The following is a 19,293-nucleotide window of genomic DNA, read 5'->3' as shown; positions in this document are numbered from 1 at the left end:
AGAGTGCTTGCCTACCATGCATGAAGCACTGGGTTTGATTCCCCAGTACCACATAAACAGAAGAAGCCGGAAGTAGTGCTGTGGCTCAAGTGGTTGAATGCTAGCCTTGAGCAAAAGCTCAGGGACAGTGCTAGGCCCTTAGTTCAAGCTCTAGTTAAAAAAAAAAAAATCACTGGATACAGCAAACAGTGAAAAGATTCATACTAGTCACTGTTGAAGGAGATGACGTAAGTTGAGCTTGGCATTTTTGTAAAAGCTGTCATATCTGTCATTAGGCCCCAAATGTGGCAGGCATGGTATTTCTTAGTATTATTTTTATAACCAATTTTAATAGTAATAAGTTTATTTTTGAAAAAGAGAAAATCAAATCTCAATGCAATAAAATTAAAGCTACAGCCTGAAACTTTTTAAAGCTTTATTTAATAATTCAAGTAATATTTCAAAAAGAAATATTTATTCCTAAAAAATTAAATTCCTGTAAGAATTGCTATGAACAAATTTTAAGTGTTGTTTGTTTGTTTTAAATCTATGAAGAAAACAAAGATATGTCACATTGCTCAGAAATAATGAAAACTGTCTTTGCCCTATCCATTTCCTCCAGGGATCCTATTAATATAAACTACACAAAACACCAAATTAATATTTGATATTTAGCTATGAACTCTGTACATGTAAGTGCTTTTGTAAATGGGTTTGGAAATCACAAGAGATAACTAAGAGTTTGTTTCTCTTCAGAATGTAAGTTAAATAATTGTGAGGTTTTATTGTTTGTTTTTGAGACAGGGTCATCTTACTATATAACCAGGCTGGCCTGGAACTCTGCATGTATCCTGGGGTGGTCTTCATCTTTCCCAGTGCTGGGATTATAGATATGTGCCACCATGTCCAATATTAATAGATATTTTATTTATTTATTTAATTTATTATTTGTTTATTTTGCCAATCTTGGGTCTTGAACATAGGGTTTGGGCACTGTCTCTGTGTTTCTTCTGCTCAAGGCTAGCACTCTACCACTTTAGCCACAGCTCCATTCTTTTTTTTTTTTTTTTTGGTTGTTAATTGGTTGTAGGAGTCTCACAGATTTTCCTGCCTGGGTTGGCTTTAAACCATAATCCTCAGATCTCACCTTCCTGATTAGCTAGGATTATAGGTATCATATACCAGCACCTGGCTGTTGATTTTAATATGTACTATAGGCACATTTTTTGTCACTACTTCCCTGGGAACTATTTTTTTCTAGTTCAAATGTATATCTAGGTGAAAATTTCTAGCACATAGATTAATAATCTCACAATTGATATAGGTAGTCCACACACTTAATTTTTTTTTGAGACAACAAATTGAAAACATATTCTTTTGAGAATATCAGAAGCAGAATTCAGCTTGAAGTTAGTAAACATCCAAGTCATGAAATTAAGTTACCAAATTTATAGCAACTGCACTTTAGAAGATCCAAGAGGATGTTGTTTTCCCTCCCCTCGTGCAGGATAAGGCAATTAGAATATTAGGATACAATTGTCTTCTCAAAGTCACACTGGTTTGAGAATCATTAGTAACTTGAATTTGGAGTAACTTGCATTGCTAGTGTATGTTACACCAGCAACTTGGCAATTCTTCTAGAGAAGAAAGAGGAATAAGAGGAACTTCAAATGCTGTTATGATACCTAGGAAAAAAAGCTATTAAATTTGTAACAATTCTTATTTTATTCAAGCTAATTTTATTTAGAACTATCCTGGGAGCCTGAATAATGTCTGCCTGAAACCACTCATTCTTTGGAATCTAGAGTGTACATTTTGCTTTGAGGAGGTATTCATGGCAACAAGCTAACAATCGGCAGACTGCTGAGCTACATAAATGGTGTCTGCATGTTGGGGCATCTGCATTCTACCCTATGCTTCCATTGTTAAAATACCACTTGGAAAACTCCTCGAGCTCTAAATCATACTGCATTACCTCATGTTTGAAACCTCCAGGCATCAGCAATTCTTCTGAAGAAGGAAAATGAATAAGAGGATAAGAGAAGAGAATCCTGGGAAGTTCAATTAAAAAAATTTACAGTACCACTACCACTGAAATAAAGCAAGATGATGATGTTCTTGGCTGAAAACCCATAAAACTTTGATGATTACCTCCACTCTCTCTGTTCTGCGCCAACACACATCCTTTAAAAAAGCCCATTATACATATTGATCTTTTTGATTCAGTTAGAAGAGTGAATTTTTGGATCATTTTCAAAAGGAGGTTTATTTGCCAAAACTCCCTCATGTCAGTTCATATCAAACAAAGCTATGAGTACTAGGCACTGGTGGCTCACATCTTTAATCCTACCTGCTTAGGAGTCTGAGAGATGAGGGTCTCATTCCAAGCCAGCCAGGCAGGAAAGTCCCTAAACTCTTATCTCCAGCTAACCAACAAAAAAGTCAGAGTTGTGGCTCAAGGTGTACAGTGCCAGTCTTGATGAAAAACCAAATGAGAGTATGAGGCCCTGAGTTCAAGCCCCAGTACTGGCACAGAAACAAAACAAAACAAAACAAAAACCAAACCAAAACAGTGCATGCATCTTTTCACTTTCATGACTCTGCTAGCACCTATCCTACTATTTTCCTTGCTGAGGAAGGAGAAAGGTCTCAGGCAGCCAGAGAGAAGAATTTGAAATTCAAGTTCCCATACAGCATTCTTACCCTCCTCCTCCTTTTTGTTCGCATCCAATTCTTCTACCTCCCTCTTATCAAACAAACGAGGCTCCTCTGCATGTATTGCAATCTCTCCTTGCTTTTCAATTTGCAATTTTTTTCTGCTTGTACAGTTCAACAATTGCCAGGCACAAAGCAGTAGAGATTGTGAAACATGAAAAAATAAAAAATTCTCATTCAATTCAAATTGGCAGGACAATACAGTAACAGCCACATTTTTTTCAGGAAGGCCAGCTCCCATGTTGCCACAAGGGTGGTGGGGGTTAAATGGTGGGGGAACATCTTCACCACTACAGGACAGAAAAGTCCCCGGACAGCTTACTAGATGACGCTTATGAGAATCTCAGACTGACCGCACAAGTCTTCCAGACTGCTCAAGTCAAGAGGCTCAAATGATCTGTGCCTAAAATATAAAGGAACTCTTCATGAGGATTAACTAGATGACCCCCAAAGGGTGAACCAATTCAGCAGTGAAATCCCCTAGACACTATTTTGGAAATGAATTATATGACTTGGAGGGAGGGAAGTCGGGAGGAGGAAAACTGGGAGAGACTGAGGCTGAAGGGTGACACTGTTCAAAAGGAAAAGTACTCATAACTTGATTTTACAATAATTTCTAAAAAACTTAAAAACTGGAAGTGGCACTGTGGCTCAAGTGGTAGAGCACTAGCCTTGAGCACAGGGACAGTGTCTAGGCTCTGAGTTCAAGTCCACAATAGACAAAAAGAGGAGGAGGAGGAGGAGAAGCAGGAGGAAGAGGAGGAGGAGGAGGAGGAGGAGGAGGAGAAGGAAGAGGAGGAGGAGGAAAAGAAGAAAAGATAGCAAAACATTAACAGAAGGAAAACACTGACCAGAGACTGACTTCAGAATTATAAAGACTATATGATCCCAATTATTTTCTAGTAAAAAGGTATTGCAAGAAGTAACAAGTTTGATAAGAAAAGTACTTACCTGACTTATGTAACTGTAACCCTCTGTATATCACCTTGATAATAAAAAAAAAGAACAGCAGTCATTTCTCCTTGGAAGAGGAAGGTTAAGTAATCAAAAATATTTATTGTTAAGGTGATGTACAGAGGGGTTACAGATTCACAAGTAAGGTAATGATTACATTTCTTATCTAAGTTGTTACCCCTTTCCCTCATTTTTCTTCCTCTTTCCCTCTCCTTCTCCAATCCTCCCCCTGCTCCAGTTGTACTGATCATTTCCAACATATTGTTTGTATCAATGTTGCATTGGTTCCCTCTTTGTCCTTTGTCTCACCATTTTGTTGTTCCCCTCCTCTTCCCTAATTCAGATAAACATATATACAATAGCCAGAGTACCAAAATCGAATACAGTGGCAACAGGGGATAAACCATGGGAGGGGGAGGGGAAACTCAAAAGAAAAAGAAATCATGGAGTACATTGAGAACAATAGCGACAAAAACCTCTTATGTCAAGAAATTTTTCTTCTCCCCTCTGCCTTTTTAAAAATTTTCCTAATTTAAAAAATACTATGCCTGGCCGGGCGCCGGTGGTTCACGCCTGTAATCCTAGCTACTCAGGAGGCTGAGATCTGAGGATCGTGGTTCAAAGCCAGCCCGGGCAGGAAAGACTGTGAGACTCTTATCTCTAATAAACCACCAGAAAACCCGAAGTAGTGCTGTAGCTCAAGTGGTAGAGCGCTCGCCTTGAGCTGAAGAGCTGAGGGACAGCGCCCAGGCCCAGAGTTCAAGCCCCACGACCGACAAAAAAAAATAAATAAAAAAAATACTATGCCTTATTTTTAGGAACAGAAACAAATGTACAGCTTCCCAAATTGTCCCTTTCTTTTCTTTTTGGTGCTGCTCCTGGGTCTTGAACTCAGGGCCATGGCACGGTCCCTGAGCTTTTGTGCTCAAAGTTAGTGCTCTACCCCCTTGAGCCACAGCTCTACTTCTTAGCTCTTTGGTGACTAATTGGAGATGAGAGTCCCCTAGACTTTCCTACCTGGGTTAGTTTTGAATTGCAATCTCAGCCTCCTAAATAGCTGGGATTGCAGGCATGACCCACTGCCCCCTTGCTCTTTTGTCATTTTCTAACGATGGAGAGTCCCAGAGTAGGGTTAGGATGTCACTGAGAGTTTCTTGGCAAATTAGGTCTCAAGTAATGTTTTCTTTTTGACAAATTAATGTGCCTTCCAGTTAGACCTCAACCTGAATTTAGGAATTGAAGCGAACAACACAATCCATTTTTAGAGGATGTGGAGGAGGATGAATGAGTGGAAAGAAACATTCTGTAGCAGGAAAAGGGGCTTTGTGGCAGTCATCTGGGCTTCTATCCATGAAACTTTCTTCCTATTAGGTAACCACATCAATGTACATGGAACCTTACAAAACATAAAGTATCAAAGAAAATGGTTCAAACTCCAAAATGTCATCTGGTCACTAAGAAACCATGAAATTAATATGGAAAAGGAAAAAAAAAGTACAAGGAGCAAGGAAGTCAGGGGCAATAGCTCCAATGATAAAGTAAGCTACAAGTGTGATGAATTGTGGGTCTTGACTACAGCCAGGCCCGATTGCTGCCTTTCACCCCCAGAGAAGGCAGAGAATGAGCCATGCATGTTGGGACCCTAGCAGGACTTGTTAATAAATACTTCACATTTGCTTTTGTCTAGAAAGACAAAAGAAACTGAGAAATCAGAAATCCTCAGTACTGTGATACTTTGTATTTGAGTCCATTAGTACTGAGAAGGTGTAAGAATGTCAGTTTTGATGTAGGATCCTGTGAAATTCCTGACTTGGCCACTGAATGACCAATCTTGGATAGCTGTTTGGCAACTTTGAATCTCAGGTTTCTCTGGAATTGTTTTTTTTTTTACTTTGTAATTTTACTTGGATTTTTTTTCCCCTCTAGTACTGATGCTTGAACTCAGGGTGCTGTGCATTTGCTTGGCTTTATTGCTCAAGACTGGTGTTCTACCATGGAAGCCACACCTCCACTTCTGGCTTTTTGCTGGTTCGTTGGAAACAAGATATCTGGGATTTGTCTGCTTGACTTCAAATTGAGATCCTTAGATTTTAGCCTCCTGAGTAGCAGGGATTACATGGATGAGCCACCAGTGCGAGGTTCCAATACTATCTCACAGCCATCAATGGTTTAATTAATTACCACCAGCTGAAGACCAGACTTTCACCAAATGAGCCACAAGTATGGGGGAATATACCATACTTAAACTACAGTATTCTACCATTCTCCAAAAGGATTGTTTTCCTTATAATGAAACACTATTTTCACAATAAAAAATTATGTAAAAAAAATCAGTACGAAAGGGGGAAAAAAAAGAAAAATGCAGTCTATCTCCAAGGGTCCCCCCATCTCCACATTTTCATCATTGCTCAAAAGTCCAAGTTCAAAGCTACTTCTGAGACTTGATTAGAAATCTCGTAATGGTAGGCTACTCTATACGCTTTCCCATTCCAGAAGAGAGGAATAGAAAAATAGCGATGAGGACTTGGCCTACAGGAAGAATGCAATCCTGCATGGCAGAAATTAAATCCTATAGCTCCATGTCTGGCATCCACAGCATGTGGTAATGGGATATGGATACCAAAAGCTGTAGGCAGCCCTATCCCGATGACCTTGCCTGCTGTAACCCAAAGGCCTTTCCCTGAGTTGACTACTTATTGCTTATGGTTTTCCTCAGCAGATATGTCTCATTCCTGGCATCTTTAACTTCATGGGTCTTTATTATAGTTTCAGCTCCATTCTTACAGATTCACACATCACCCTTTTAGAGGCTGTCTGCAGGGATCTTGACCCTAGACATATATTGCTCAGCCTCTCTGCCTTTGAAATCTGGGTGGAATCCTCTAGGATTACAACAACTCTTATCTTCAGGAATGGGAGGAGGGGCAGGGAGAAAGAGAGAAAGACAGAGAAAGAGAGAACATGGATATGTGGGCAAGCAACATCTATGCTATATATCCTTAAAATAAAAATTATAAATTATTTTCCCATTTTATAAAATATGTCTTAGTGTGTGTTTTATGGGCTCGGAATTTTATTAATGTACAAGCTTGTATTGACCAGAAATAAATTTGGAAAATACCAGATTGTGCTTTTCTTTGTGCTTCTGGTGTAAAGAGATTCTTGACAGGGAGGGTAGGAGGGAAGGGGAGAGAGAGTGAGCGAGCGACAGAGAGAGAGAGAGAGAGAGAGAAAGAGAGAGAGAGGAGGATGGGTGTTGAAGTACCTCTGTATACCTGTATCAAATTTTAATTTTGCCTCTGAGCTATCTTCCACACATAGCTGCTATGATGTCTATAAAGCACATTTTGATGTCAGCCTAAGTCAGACACTCTTAATGTTTTTTGGATCATAGACATCAGGGAGGAAGAACTGGCAGAAGTAAGAGCCAACACTGATGGAGCTTAGTCTGTGCCAGGTTCTTTCATGTAGATGCAATGTGCGTTGTGAATATTCTTTCTGTTACTTTCCCTCCGAATCACTAAGTGGAATGACAACCTGCCTTAGACCCTTTGGTGGGATAATTTGCCCCGACCCAAGGCCTTTAACCCTCTTACTGTTCTTAAAAAAAGTCTGTATGCACAAATGACACACTTGTATTCCAGGGAATCTGACTCTTGCTGAAATTTTGGCATTGTATTTAGGAAACCGACCATAATTAAGAGAAAAAAAAAATCAGCCTCTTTAGAAAACCACCATAGACTCTCCAAGGCCAATGATCACCAACATGAGGAAACTGGCTGCATCTCATCTGCTGATGACAAGGGGGCGAAACCAGCCTGAGCTGAAGCTGAGTGTCCGGGACACACACAGTATCCTGAGCCAAGTACAGGGATTCTCAAGGTGTGGTTCTTGGACCAAGTCACTAGGCTTCTTTAGAAATACAAGTACTCAGGGCCACTCTAGATTTATCTGCCTATCCATGGATCAATCATTATCTATCTATCTATCTATCTATCTATCTATCTATCTATCTATCTATCTATCTATCTATCTATCTACCTATCTACCTATCATCTGTCATCTGTCTGTTTTTCAAGCCCTCCGGGTGATTTAGATGCACATGGTCCTGAGCAGCACTAGCCAGTGGACCTTTAAGTCAAGACTTCTCTACCCCATCCTCTGTGATAGTCACTGGCCACATGTAGCTACTGAGCACTTGAAATGTGGTGCATGAACTGTAATTTAATCTCATTACTTTAAGTGGCACATGGTGAGTGGCTACCATGTAAAGGATGAGTATTATTCTTCATACACCCAGGCCTTCACATCCAAAGAGTTGACTGTCTTAGATGCTCACAGCGAAGCAAAACAAGAATATTTGGAGAATTATATATTAATGACATATATTTCCTTATTCAGTATTGATATCATTTAATCTGAAAATATTTGAGATGAGAGTCTTGCAGGTTAATAAAGTATTCCATAACAGAAAACTAACTCATATGTATTTCCAAGGACTGTGAGCACTTTATTGTAAGTTGTACTTTCTTAGATAATTGCCCATGCCTTAAATCCTGAGGAAAAGAGCTTTAGAATAACATAACAACTCAATTTTTTCTTTAAAAAAATAAAACCCAGCCTGTACTTGAAGGAGAGTTGTGGGATTCTGTTTGTTGGTGGAGAGGAGAGATGGCCAACAGGACTGTTTGGTTTGGCACACAATGAGGATGGCACAAAAGAAGGAAAATTCATGGCATCTTGAGGAGTAGCAAGTTACATTTGGCTAGGCTCAGGTGGGTAATAGTGCTGGAAACCAAGACCCTGGTGCATATGTGTGCCTAGTGGAAGAGTAAGTTCCATTACTGATCTCTCTCCTAACTTCTAGCCTTTGACTTTCTATCTCCTTTCTTTCAGTCTGTGAGGTCTGAAGTAAGGTCCCCCTGAGTACAAAGTGAAAGATGGAGGGAAGAGCCAGACTGAGAGGTTATACAGACAGATTATTAATTATTATAATTAGGCAGGTTATGGACAGGGCAGATCCATTGCAGGCTAGGAACTCTGGTAGGAATTTGATACCCAAAGGAGAACTAGGAGTTCTTTCCCCAAAGGAGCTTACAGCTCATATGAGAGAAAAGAGTGAGAACCAAGCTACCTGATTCTTTAAAAGTCTGTACAGTGTTCAGAAATGGATGGTGTCAAGGTGATGCTGGCTTAGTTGTTGAGATGGCATTGACTATAGTCCTAGCATTCATGTCTTATACGGTCAGGAGGGAAGGAAAATTCAGGGCTTTGAGCCATGAAGGAAGATTTGCTGGGGTCATACTGAGTTATGCTGGTGAAAACAATTTCTTACTTTTTTTTAACTTAAGCATTCTTCACGTGTGTGTGTGTGTGTGTGTGTGTGTGTGTGTGCATGTGTGTGGCATATACAATGTGAGTGCCCACATTCTAAGACCTCTTCATGTTTCTTCATCTTTTCTCACTTATGGTTTCTAACATTTGATCTTGTTTATTACTGAGATCTTTTCCTCACTTTTTATCGAAAGGACAGCTCAGCTGTTCTTTTCACTTAGATTTCACAATAGCTTTTACAAAGACAAAAAATGTCCATGATCAAATTAGTTTATTTTATGTCCCTCTAAATTAGTACTTTCCTTTTGGGCCATGTTGCACACACACACACACACACACACACACACACACACACACACACACACGTGTGCTAAGTCACATGACTGGCCCCAGCACACTCTAGGATTGATCCAGACTTACCATAAAAAGTTCAAAAGTATCCAGGAGAGAGAACATGTTTCTCTGAAATGCACTTGATTTGGATGTTCACTTGATTATTTATTTGTTTATACACCTGTACATTTGGATTCTTTGGAGAAGCTGGATATGTGGCCCCCAAATGCTTTGCAAATGTTTTCCCTCATGCCCTTTTAAATCATTTAAGTTCTGTTCCATAAGTGTATATGTTTTAGGACTCATTTCCTTCCCAGAAATACTTTACAATGTTTGCATAAGCAGTATAGGACAAGAAAACCAATGAACCAGGTGATGTAGCTCTATCTGTCAGAGGCAGACTTGTTTTCAGCTGTTTCTATCCCAGAGGTGGGATAGAAAGCTCAAAACAGCTGGTTGGTGCTGTCCTTGGTCCTGCCACTGACTTTCCACCCAATTTTGTCTTTGGTCAGGTCCCTCACTGCAACCTGGATCTTATGTTGCTTGGTACCTTATAGTTGCATATTACCAATGACCCTCTTAGTGGCTGACTTCTTCACCTGTCAGCCTGGGTCTGACATGAGTGCATCACCTGACTCAGCTCTGAAGCCAGCAGCCGTAGGTCAGATTCTTTGATCAAGTTGGTTATTTGGTTAGAAAAAAAAAGTCCCCATAAATGTTTTCCTCATTTTCTTTTAAATTCATTTGCAGAATGTTGTTCCCTGCAGAGGTCATTTCTGAGAGCTGATTACTGCATGAAAAATATTTTCCTTTATTATTAGTTCAGGATTGCTTTTAGATTATCTCGGAGTGATTCCCCCATGCTTCTCATAATGCGTGGGGCAAATCTCATCTCCTTCCCTGGTGGTAGCAGATGTTTTGTAACATTACATTTCTGCCAGTTCACAGTGATAATTGAACCTGATTTAGTGTGCTTAGTGTCTAAGGCTCTCCAAGAGACTTTTAATCCTCTTGTTCATTCGAGGTAGATTAATTCTATTTTTCTATGATACTTCCTTGATACCATATTTAGCTTTTAGTTTGTAGGTGCAGATATAAATTTGACATAAGGAAGTTTAGATGTACTTTATCATTAAATAATAACTTTTCTTAATTAAGCCTAAAAGCAAGAAGCAGCAATTGTTTTAAAATTATGATTGAATTTTGACCCAAACTGTGCCAAATATAGAGAATGATGACTTGATTTGCTGGATGGTACATAATTGATGATAATTAATTTTTTTAAAAGTACTTATAAAGAACTGCACTAATGAATCAAATAAACATTTAAAATATAAGTTCAATTACATCAAAACTCAATTTACATACAACCTTTTCTTTCTTCCTTTTTTTTTTTTTTTGTCGGTTGTGGGGTTGAACTCTGGGCCTGGGTGCTGTCCCTCAGCTCTTCAGCTCAAGGTGAGCGCTCTACCACTCGAGTCACAGTGCCACTTCTGGTTTTCTGAGTAGTTTATAGGAGATAAGTCTCATGGCCTTTCCTGCCCGGGCTGGCTTTGACCCAGGACCCTCAGATCTCAGCCTCCTGAGTAGCTAGGATTACAGGCGTGAGCCACTGGCACCCAGCCATACTACCTTTTCTTTCTTTCCTTTTTTTTTTTTGTTCTGAGACTGGGACCTGAATTTGGTACCCAATGTTTTCACTTATTGGCTAGTGCTCTACTAACTGAGTCACATTTTCAACTTCTACATGCTGATTTTTATGGAATTTATCTCTTACGAATGTAAGTACATCTGCAAAAGTCTTATGTATGGTTGTGGCCTCCAGTACAGACAGCTGATATTGAGGTGAGCAGTGTTGTTTCCAGTTCAAGTAGAACCCAAGTGGAAAAATCTCTCATTCTAAGATAGGTAATTGAATGTGCTGTATGGTGTTACTTATATAGCTTCAGTTGTTAGCTCCAGATTTTGATTGATGTGATGGTTAATTATCTTTATAATTATCTTTGTAATTGCTGGTAATAGTCACTAACAAGTTGTAATATATAATTTCCAGAGAGGAAAAAAGAGTCTGTATTTATTTAAAGATTCACTATAGAGCAATTGAAGCATTTGTTATTAAAATAATTTAAATCACAAATTATATAAAAATGACTTAGCATGTATGTAGTTTACCTACGCTATTTTGCTTGCTCTTTCTAAACAGGGCATGCAGGTTTTTGTATAACCCAGTGGATCTTTCAGACTAAAGGCACAGGTGTGTTTAGAATGCTCTAGAGTAGGGCTTGGCGTACAACTCAGTGATAGAATGTAAAACATGTTAAAACATGTTAAACCAAACAACAGAACCAAGTCAGGCTCTAATGGCACATGTTTCTCATTCTAGATATTAGGAGGCTGAGATTTGAGGACTGACATTCAAATCCAGCCTAGGTGGACAAATCTGGGAGACTGTCATCTCCAAATAACCAGCAAAAAGCCAGAAATGGGGACATGGCTCAAGTGGTAGTGTGTCTGCTCACATATACATTTCATACAGGTATGAAATAAAAGTGAATTGGGTAGAGAATTTGAACCTTATCTACTTGATACAATTACTCCTTTACCAAATTCCTGTGAAAGCTTTTGGAGACTCTGCTTAGAAGACATGACAGATAAACATGTATTGTCATGGAAAGATATTATGATCTGTTACATTGAAAAGTAAATTTAAGATGAGAGGTGTAGCTCGATGGTAGAGCATTTGATGTTTAATATATGAGCCCAGATTTCAATCCCCAGAACAGGAAAAACAGCAAATAAACAACAAATATTTGGAAACATTGTAATTTCAGGTTTATAAAAATATATGGTCAATTGTATCAATATATGTTGTGATGTGTATTATGTGTATGTTTGCACAGAAAAATGTGCTTAGGTGCTCAAGAGAAAACTTTTCAAACTGGATTATAGGTTTTTAAATTCTTTCTCTTTTTGCTTATTATAGGCTTAATTTTAAAATAATGACCATTTATTACTTTACAATATATACTTTGGTAAGTATATATTAATTTCTAGATGTTGCGATTTTGTATTCCACAGTATTTGACACAATGCGAACAACTTCTAACTTATTTACTTGGTACCATGATGGTTTGAACTCAGGACCTCATGCTTATCAAGCAAATATTCATCATTTGAGTAGTCATACCCCTAGTTTTAAATCTGTGTGTGTATGTGTGTGTGTGTATGTGTGTGTGTGTGTGAGAGAGAGAGAGAGAGTTGGTCACATTTTTTAAATAAGGTTTAGAGTTATGCTCAGGCTACCCTGGACTATAATCCTCCTATCTGTGCTTCCTTCAATCAGTGGGAATGATGGACAAGTACCACTGAGTCCAGCCTTTGTGCTTTCCCGGTTGCTGGGGTGAAAGCCATTGGTTGGAGTCTTGTGAAGTTTTTTGGCCTAAAGCTTCAGTCATTTGACTCCATCTCCCAAGTAGCTAGGATTACAGGCTTGAGCCACTATAGCCCTAACTTAGCCCTTAAAAAGAAGTTTTGTGGGCTGGGAAGGTGGCTCAGTGGTAGAGTGCTTGCCTTGCATGCCTGAGGCCCTGGGTTCGATTCCTCAGCACCACATAAGCAAAAAGAAAAAAGCCGGAAGTGATGCTGTGGCTCAAGTGGTAGAGCACTAGCCTTGAGCTGAAGGGTTGAGGGACAGCGCCCAGGCCCAGAGTTCAGGCCCCACAACCGGACCCCCCCCCCAAAAAAAAAAAAAGAAGTTTTGCATGAATAGCATTTTGTTTCTATTCTTTTTGGTGTCTATTGTTGTGTAAGTGAATCAGCCCCTAGCCTTAACTTTTAAGAGAATAATAATTGGCCATTTGTTCTCTCATAGTTTCCATGGGCTGGTTTTAGAAAGGCTCTGTTGGATGGTTCTGACTTAGGGTCTGTGGCTAGGTGTTGCCAGGGTTTTTCACTCACTCTTTCTTGTCCTCTCCCTTTCCCTCCCCTCTCCCTCTTCCTCTTCCTCTTTGAAACAGGGTCTTGTATGTGCTTGGGCTTTCTTGGAATCCTCTATGAAGGTCAGGCTGCTTTCAAAATTGCACTTCTCCTGTTTCAGTTACCAGTGTGCTGATAACAGGGGTAGGTACCATCATGCCTGAACGTAGTATTTTCCTTATTAGTTATCCTAGTCCATCAGATAGCCCAGGTTCTCTGTCAGTTTCCAAGGAAAACTAATCTACTAGCAAATGCATGTTTTAATTATGGTCCCTCTCTCCTTTGTGTGGGGTGGTGTGTGTATGTGTGTGTCTGTGTGTGTGTGTGTACGTGTGTGCACGTGGCATGCACGCATGCTCCAGTTCTGGGGCTTGAATTCAGGGCCTAGGTGCAGTTTCTGAGCTCAAGGCTAGTTCTCTATCACTTAAGCCACACCTCTGAGATAAGAGTCTCCTGGACATTGTTGCTCTGAATAGCTTTGAACTTTGATCCTCAGAGCTCAGCCTTCTGAGTAGCTAGTCTTACACAAGTGAGCCATTGACATCCAGCAGTGGTCCCTTCTTTGATAACATTTTGATGAATATTATTCATTTTTCCTGAGCATTGCTTACACCCAGAAAAGACTGATTGATTTGGCCAATTTTCTGAAAAGATGGCCATGAACAAGTTCCTCACCCAACTAACTCTGTGCATGCCATCCTCAATGGCTAGAACTTATTTTGCCTCCCTTTGGAATCTAGGTTGACTTTATGATTTGCTTTCACCAATAGAATGGAATGAGTGATGCTTTATCATGCCCAGACTTGCTCTTACTTGAAAGGTACTGTGGAGATTATTTCTTCTGTCCTTGAAAGCCAGCCAGCTTATAATGGCAAAATCTGCCATGCCGTAGGAAAGCCTGCTAAGGGAAACATTTTAGGTAGAGCTTAGCAGTAGAGCTAAGGGTGTGGAGTACCTGAGGGGATTCAAGAGGGAAAGGAAGGAGGTAAATAGAGAGTGGAAAAGATCAGAAATCCAGACTCTGGCTGCACCTGCTGGGCCAGGTTGAATGGCTGAGAATGAAGTAAAGAGATTTTTGCATTGGTGGTTTCAATTGGCCTAGGGGGCTTGTTGACTTGCTCTGAGTCTGGCACTTAGCAAGGTTGTAGTTGCCAGTGTTGGCTGATAAGGGGACTAGCAGAGCCACATCAGTAATTGCCTCTGACAGTCTCAGACCTTGGATTCCTTTAACAAAACACTTCCGAAGCACTGGCTCTCGAAGTTGGCTCCTGAACACACACTGCCTTCCAAAAGTCCTATTTTGATGGTTGCCTTGAACGTTGTTAGTGATTCAACTGAGTCCTTCCTCTATCCCCCATATGAATATGTTTCAGAGCAAACCTCTAGTGACTCAGAAGGTAGCTTTATTTGGAAAGATGGTCATTATAGATATACTTACTGAAAATGAAGTCATCATGGAGTACACCAGATTCTAATCCAATATGACTGATGTCAGTATAAAATGGGGAAATTTGGACACAAACATGGTCATACAGAAAACAGCATATGAAGATGGAGGTGATGTGGGAGCCAGGAAATGGCAAAGATTACCAGAAAACACCCAAAGCTGTCTCCAGGAAGAAATGGGCTTCTAGACTTAACAACTGTGAGACAATACATTTGTTTTATTTTGGTTTTTGTGCCAGTGCGGGAACTTGAACGCAGGCTGTTCTTGAGCTTTCTTAAGGCTAGTGCTCTACCACTTGAGCCACAGCTGTACTTCTACTTTTTGGTGGTTAATTGAGGTAAGAGTCACAGACTTTCCTGCCTGGGCTAGCTTCACACCAATATCCTCAGATCTCAGCTTCTTGAGTAGCTAGGATTATAGGTATGAGCCACCTGTACCTTGCTAATATAATTCATCATATTCAGTGTCACCCCTTCTGTTATTCCTAGCCATCGCCCCCAACCTTACCCGTCTCCTCAACTTACCTGGTTCCATTTTCATAAATGTACATTGAATATTGTGATTATATTCTCTTTCTGTCTCCATTTGTCTGCCTGAGGAAGATCCCTTTGAAATCATACCAGATGGCTTGTTTCATCTACCATCTTTGAGACTCTACTACTCATGAATATGTTGTCTTTTATCCCAAAGTTTGTAGGAAATTAACAGTTCCTTGATTTCCTCTAGAAACTTGTTTGTATTAGGATTGGCACATTTTTATTCCAATATGATCATTTGCATGATTTTTAGGATCATAATAGTGGAGAGCTCATATTAAAATCTTAAAAGTGGCACATCTCATTTAGAAATGTTTAGTACTTTTTAATAATACTGATATTGGCTGCATTATGCGATAATAATGAAAATCACATTTGCAAAGTAGTAAATGGTAATGGGGCATTCTGAAATGCAAGAAACAGAAAATGTACCAAAAGAGAGGGAAACATGTTTTATTCACAGCTTTCTGGGTGTCCATGTTCTTGGGTCACAACATAAGGAAGAGATTAACTATAGTGTAACTAGGTGTCATAGTACCCCTAGGGTGAATGATTTTGATCAACCTATACAATTCTAGTCAAAGAAGGAGATTTTTTTTTTTCAGTCATCCAAATCTAAGAGGATGGAGGTGTAATATTTAAAATAGTTTTTCTTTTAGACTATATTTGAATTATGTATATTAAAACTGGATCTCTATACCTTAGAGGTATACCTTAGAGTATACAACTCCAGGGCCTATCTCAAAAACAAGCTATGTCTATGGTGGCTCATACCTATAGTCTCAACTACTAGGCAAGTGGAGATAGGAGGATTGTAGTCTGAGGTTGATTCAGGCAAAAGTAGAAAACTAAAGCAAGGGCAGGAGATATGGCCCAGATGAAAGAGAAGAGTGTCTGACTGTAAACCTCAGTACTACAAACAAAACAGATTTCTAAAGCAAGCCAACTGTATTTACTATAATTTAACTTAATAATTTTGTTCTCTTCTGTTTATAATTTGATTGATAATTTACCTAAAGTCTATTTGGAAACAATAGAGTATGACTCCTCCATCTTACCAGTGCAGTTTTAAATCAATTTTAAGCTAACTAAATTTACCTTTGTGTTTTCCTTCATCTCTCCTACCCTCTTGCTATCCTCTTTTTTTTTTTTTCCTTTTTCTTTTTGTTGCTGGGGATTAAACTCAGGGCCTCACACTTGCTAAGCAAATGTCTACCACTGAGCTACATCCTCAACTCTACCCTGCCCCTTTAGTATTTTGCCTCAGGACCCTCACATGCAAGCCCACAGAAAACTGGTGGATGTTGATCTGTAAGGAACCTAAGAAATCCCTGGCTGCGTGACTTAATCCAACAAATGCTGGTGTATGTGAATCAGAACATTTTGTGAAATTTTTAGTATTTCTTTTGGCAGTTTAATTGCTCTCAATTCAGGAGCACTCTGCTTAAAACCACTAAGATTAAACAAAGCCAGGTAAGTTCCTGGGCAGTAGGGATCTACTCACAGAAAAATAGATCAAAAGATGGATGGATGGATGGATGGATGGATGGATAGATAGATAGATAGATAGATAGATATCCCCAGGGAACATGCCTTTGCTGTTATTTTCATAGAGAATGTTATGAAAATGGAAGAGAAAGGAAAAGGACTAGATTGAACTTGATTCTCAATAGGCTTGGACTGTTTATTGAAGAGTAGGAAGGGGCACAGACCTTCCTGCATGTATGGAGGCTGTGCAGGGGAGGTGGGGTTGGAGTAGGGCTTTTATGGGGTCTGAGCAAGGAGGCAGAGGTTAAGAAAAGCCATTAGGTCTAGGGCTGTGGGGACCTACAGTGGAATGTTTACAGCCCGGCTTAGATAGATTGCCCTGCCTGTGTCAAGCAGTCTGTGTATATCTGGTGGCTTGCCTGACGTCTGTATGCACCTGAGATAATGGGGGGTGGGGGGGTCAATCCTTCAGTGAATGGTTTTTCCTTTCACCTTTTCTCTTCTCTTTGATTTTTGGAATCATTGGCCCACAAGCTGGTTCACAGACATCTAGCTTTTTCTAAAATTTCTCAGTGAGTTGGGAATGCTATCTTCACTCTTCTCAGACCAGAAGGTACCATTTAATGCAAGAAGGTGAAACTGTCCCATCTTCCACACGGTCTCAGGGCATTATGTAAAGCCCATTCTCTTGAATCAATTACATGCAAATTCTGTGTACTTGCTCCATCCTACTGAGGTCACACAAGTGACCTTGGAGCTTCACATTTCAGCCTCATAGGAGAATGTTACCAGATATGCACCAAGAAAAGAGGCTGAGCTGGATTAGTCTTGGTGGCTACCCATTCTCTAAACCAGCAAAGACATTGTCATTTCCATGAGGCAAGATATTAGTGACTTTGGCAGCTTCTCGAAGGGCAAAAGTCTTGAGGTCACTTCACAGGGATGTAACCTTTGAAATAAGGAGACTGATTTCATTGTTTTCTGGGATTGAAAGTTTTGTGATTATAATTCCTTATGCAAAGCCATCAAAAAGGTGCTGACTCTCAGAGCTTGATTGGTTGCAAAACATTAATTTCCCATTCCTATCTTCTTCCTTGCGGTAGCCCTCATTCTGTCATGGCTTAGTTGGGTTCGTTGGAGTAGCACCCAGGTTGTAGGGAAAGGCTGATACATGTGTTCTGGCCTCTCGGGTAGAAAGCAAGATGTTCCCCAGGGCAGAAAGCAAGATGTCTGCTATGATTTCTACCTGGTATCTCATCATTTCTGAATTATTAACATGTGGTTTGAAAATGAGGTTGGAAATTCACAACTTAGACATATCATTCATGTTCATTCTATGAGAAGAGGACTTCCAAATCTAAAATTCTAAAACCTCTGCTGCCTTGGGATATAGCTATGAGGTTTATGATATGAAAAAGGTATATTTAAGCGATTTATTGAACCTGTGAATCTAATTTCATTGCTTTGTTACAGATTGATGTTCTCAAGGCAGATCTGGAAAGTGCAGAATGGAAAGTGTTGGAGAATCTTATTTTGGAAGATGTCCTTGATCAGATTGGACAGCTCATCTTTGAGATCCACCTCCACTGGCCTGGCTTTGAGGTCAGCGGCAATGACAGCAGTGTGGTGCGGTTCTGGTACAGCCTCTTCAAAGAGTTAGAGTGGAAGGATTTCAGGCTTTTTCACAGTTATAAAGATTTGTCTAAACCACAGCTCTTCTTGAAGAAAGACATTTTCAATGCTAGTAGCTGTTACACTCTAAGCTGGGTGAACACGAGATGGAAATAGAAGCAGGACCTCATCAAGGACATGTTTGCAGAGGGATCTTTCCATTCTCCTGGCTACAAGTTCACTCCTCCCTCTAGCTAGCTGTCTAATCCTTGCTCAAGCAGGGATTGTGGTGTTGTCTTTACAGTGCATATAGCCTGGTGCTCAATGTGTGAGAGGTGTTTAGTTAATACTGGTGGAAGGGACAAACATGGATACCCCCATTTATCCAGACTTGGTTCTGTTGTCTTTGATAGAATGTGGGGGATGTATATAATTTTTCCTTATAAACCCATTATGTCTCTATAGTCTGTGAATTCACCAATGCTGAAATTATATAAATAATCCACTTTTACTAGTTTGATGAGATTCTTAAGTTCATTGTTCACTGTTCAAAATTGGGGCTTTCATTTGACTTTAGCTCACTTCTTTCCAGATTTTGCTCGTTCATCTTAGAAATATGCTTTTCAACCTTGTGAATTTCAGTCAGTCCTTCTCAGTCCTTGCTGACACCACACTGTGGCTTCATAAAAACTATTGCTTCTGGTTTCTGGAAACTCAGATCCCATATTCTGTCCTGAACTTAAAAGGGACTATGAAGAGCTTCAAGATTCTTTCTGTACCCAGCTTTAAATCCCTTTCATTTCCAGTGAAACTAAGCACAAAGCAGGATCTGAGAGTCATCACTTTCGCATTCCCTCTGCTTCAGCCTCAGCAGAACATGTAGGTTGTCAAGAATCAAATTATTTCTATCAGTTCTGTTTA

General features: G+C 39.7%; 1 protein-coding gene across 1 annotated transcript in view; it reads left to right on the top strand.

Annotated features, from left to right (window-relative positions):
• The window catches only part of Mettl24 (methyltransferase like 24), a 95,729-nt gene extending 76,436 nt beyond the window's left edge, over positions 1–19,293 (top strand). The window contains exon 5 of the mRNA XM_042687352.1: positions 18,235–19,293. Within this exon, the coding sequence (XP_042543286.1) occupies positions 18,235–18,549 (315 nt within the window). The 3' untranslated portion in view covers positions 18,550–19,293. The remainder of the gene's footprint in view (positions 1–18,234) is intronic.

Source organism: Dipodomys spectabilis, unplaced genomic scaffold, assembly GCF_019054845.1.
Source record: "Dipodomys spectabilis isolate Male_0828 unplaced genomic scaffold, ASM1905484v1 ptg000001l, whole genome shotgun sequence".
NCBI classification, from domain to species: domain Eukaryota; kingdom Metazoa; phylum Chordata; class Mammalia; order Rodentia; family Heteromyidae; genus Dipodomys; species Dipodomys spectabilis.
This window is presented reverse-complemented; position numbering and strand designations above follow the sequence as displayed.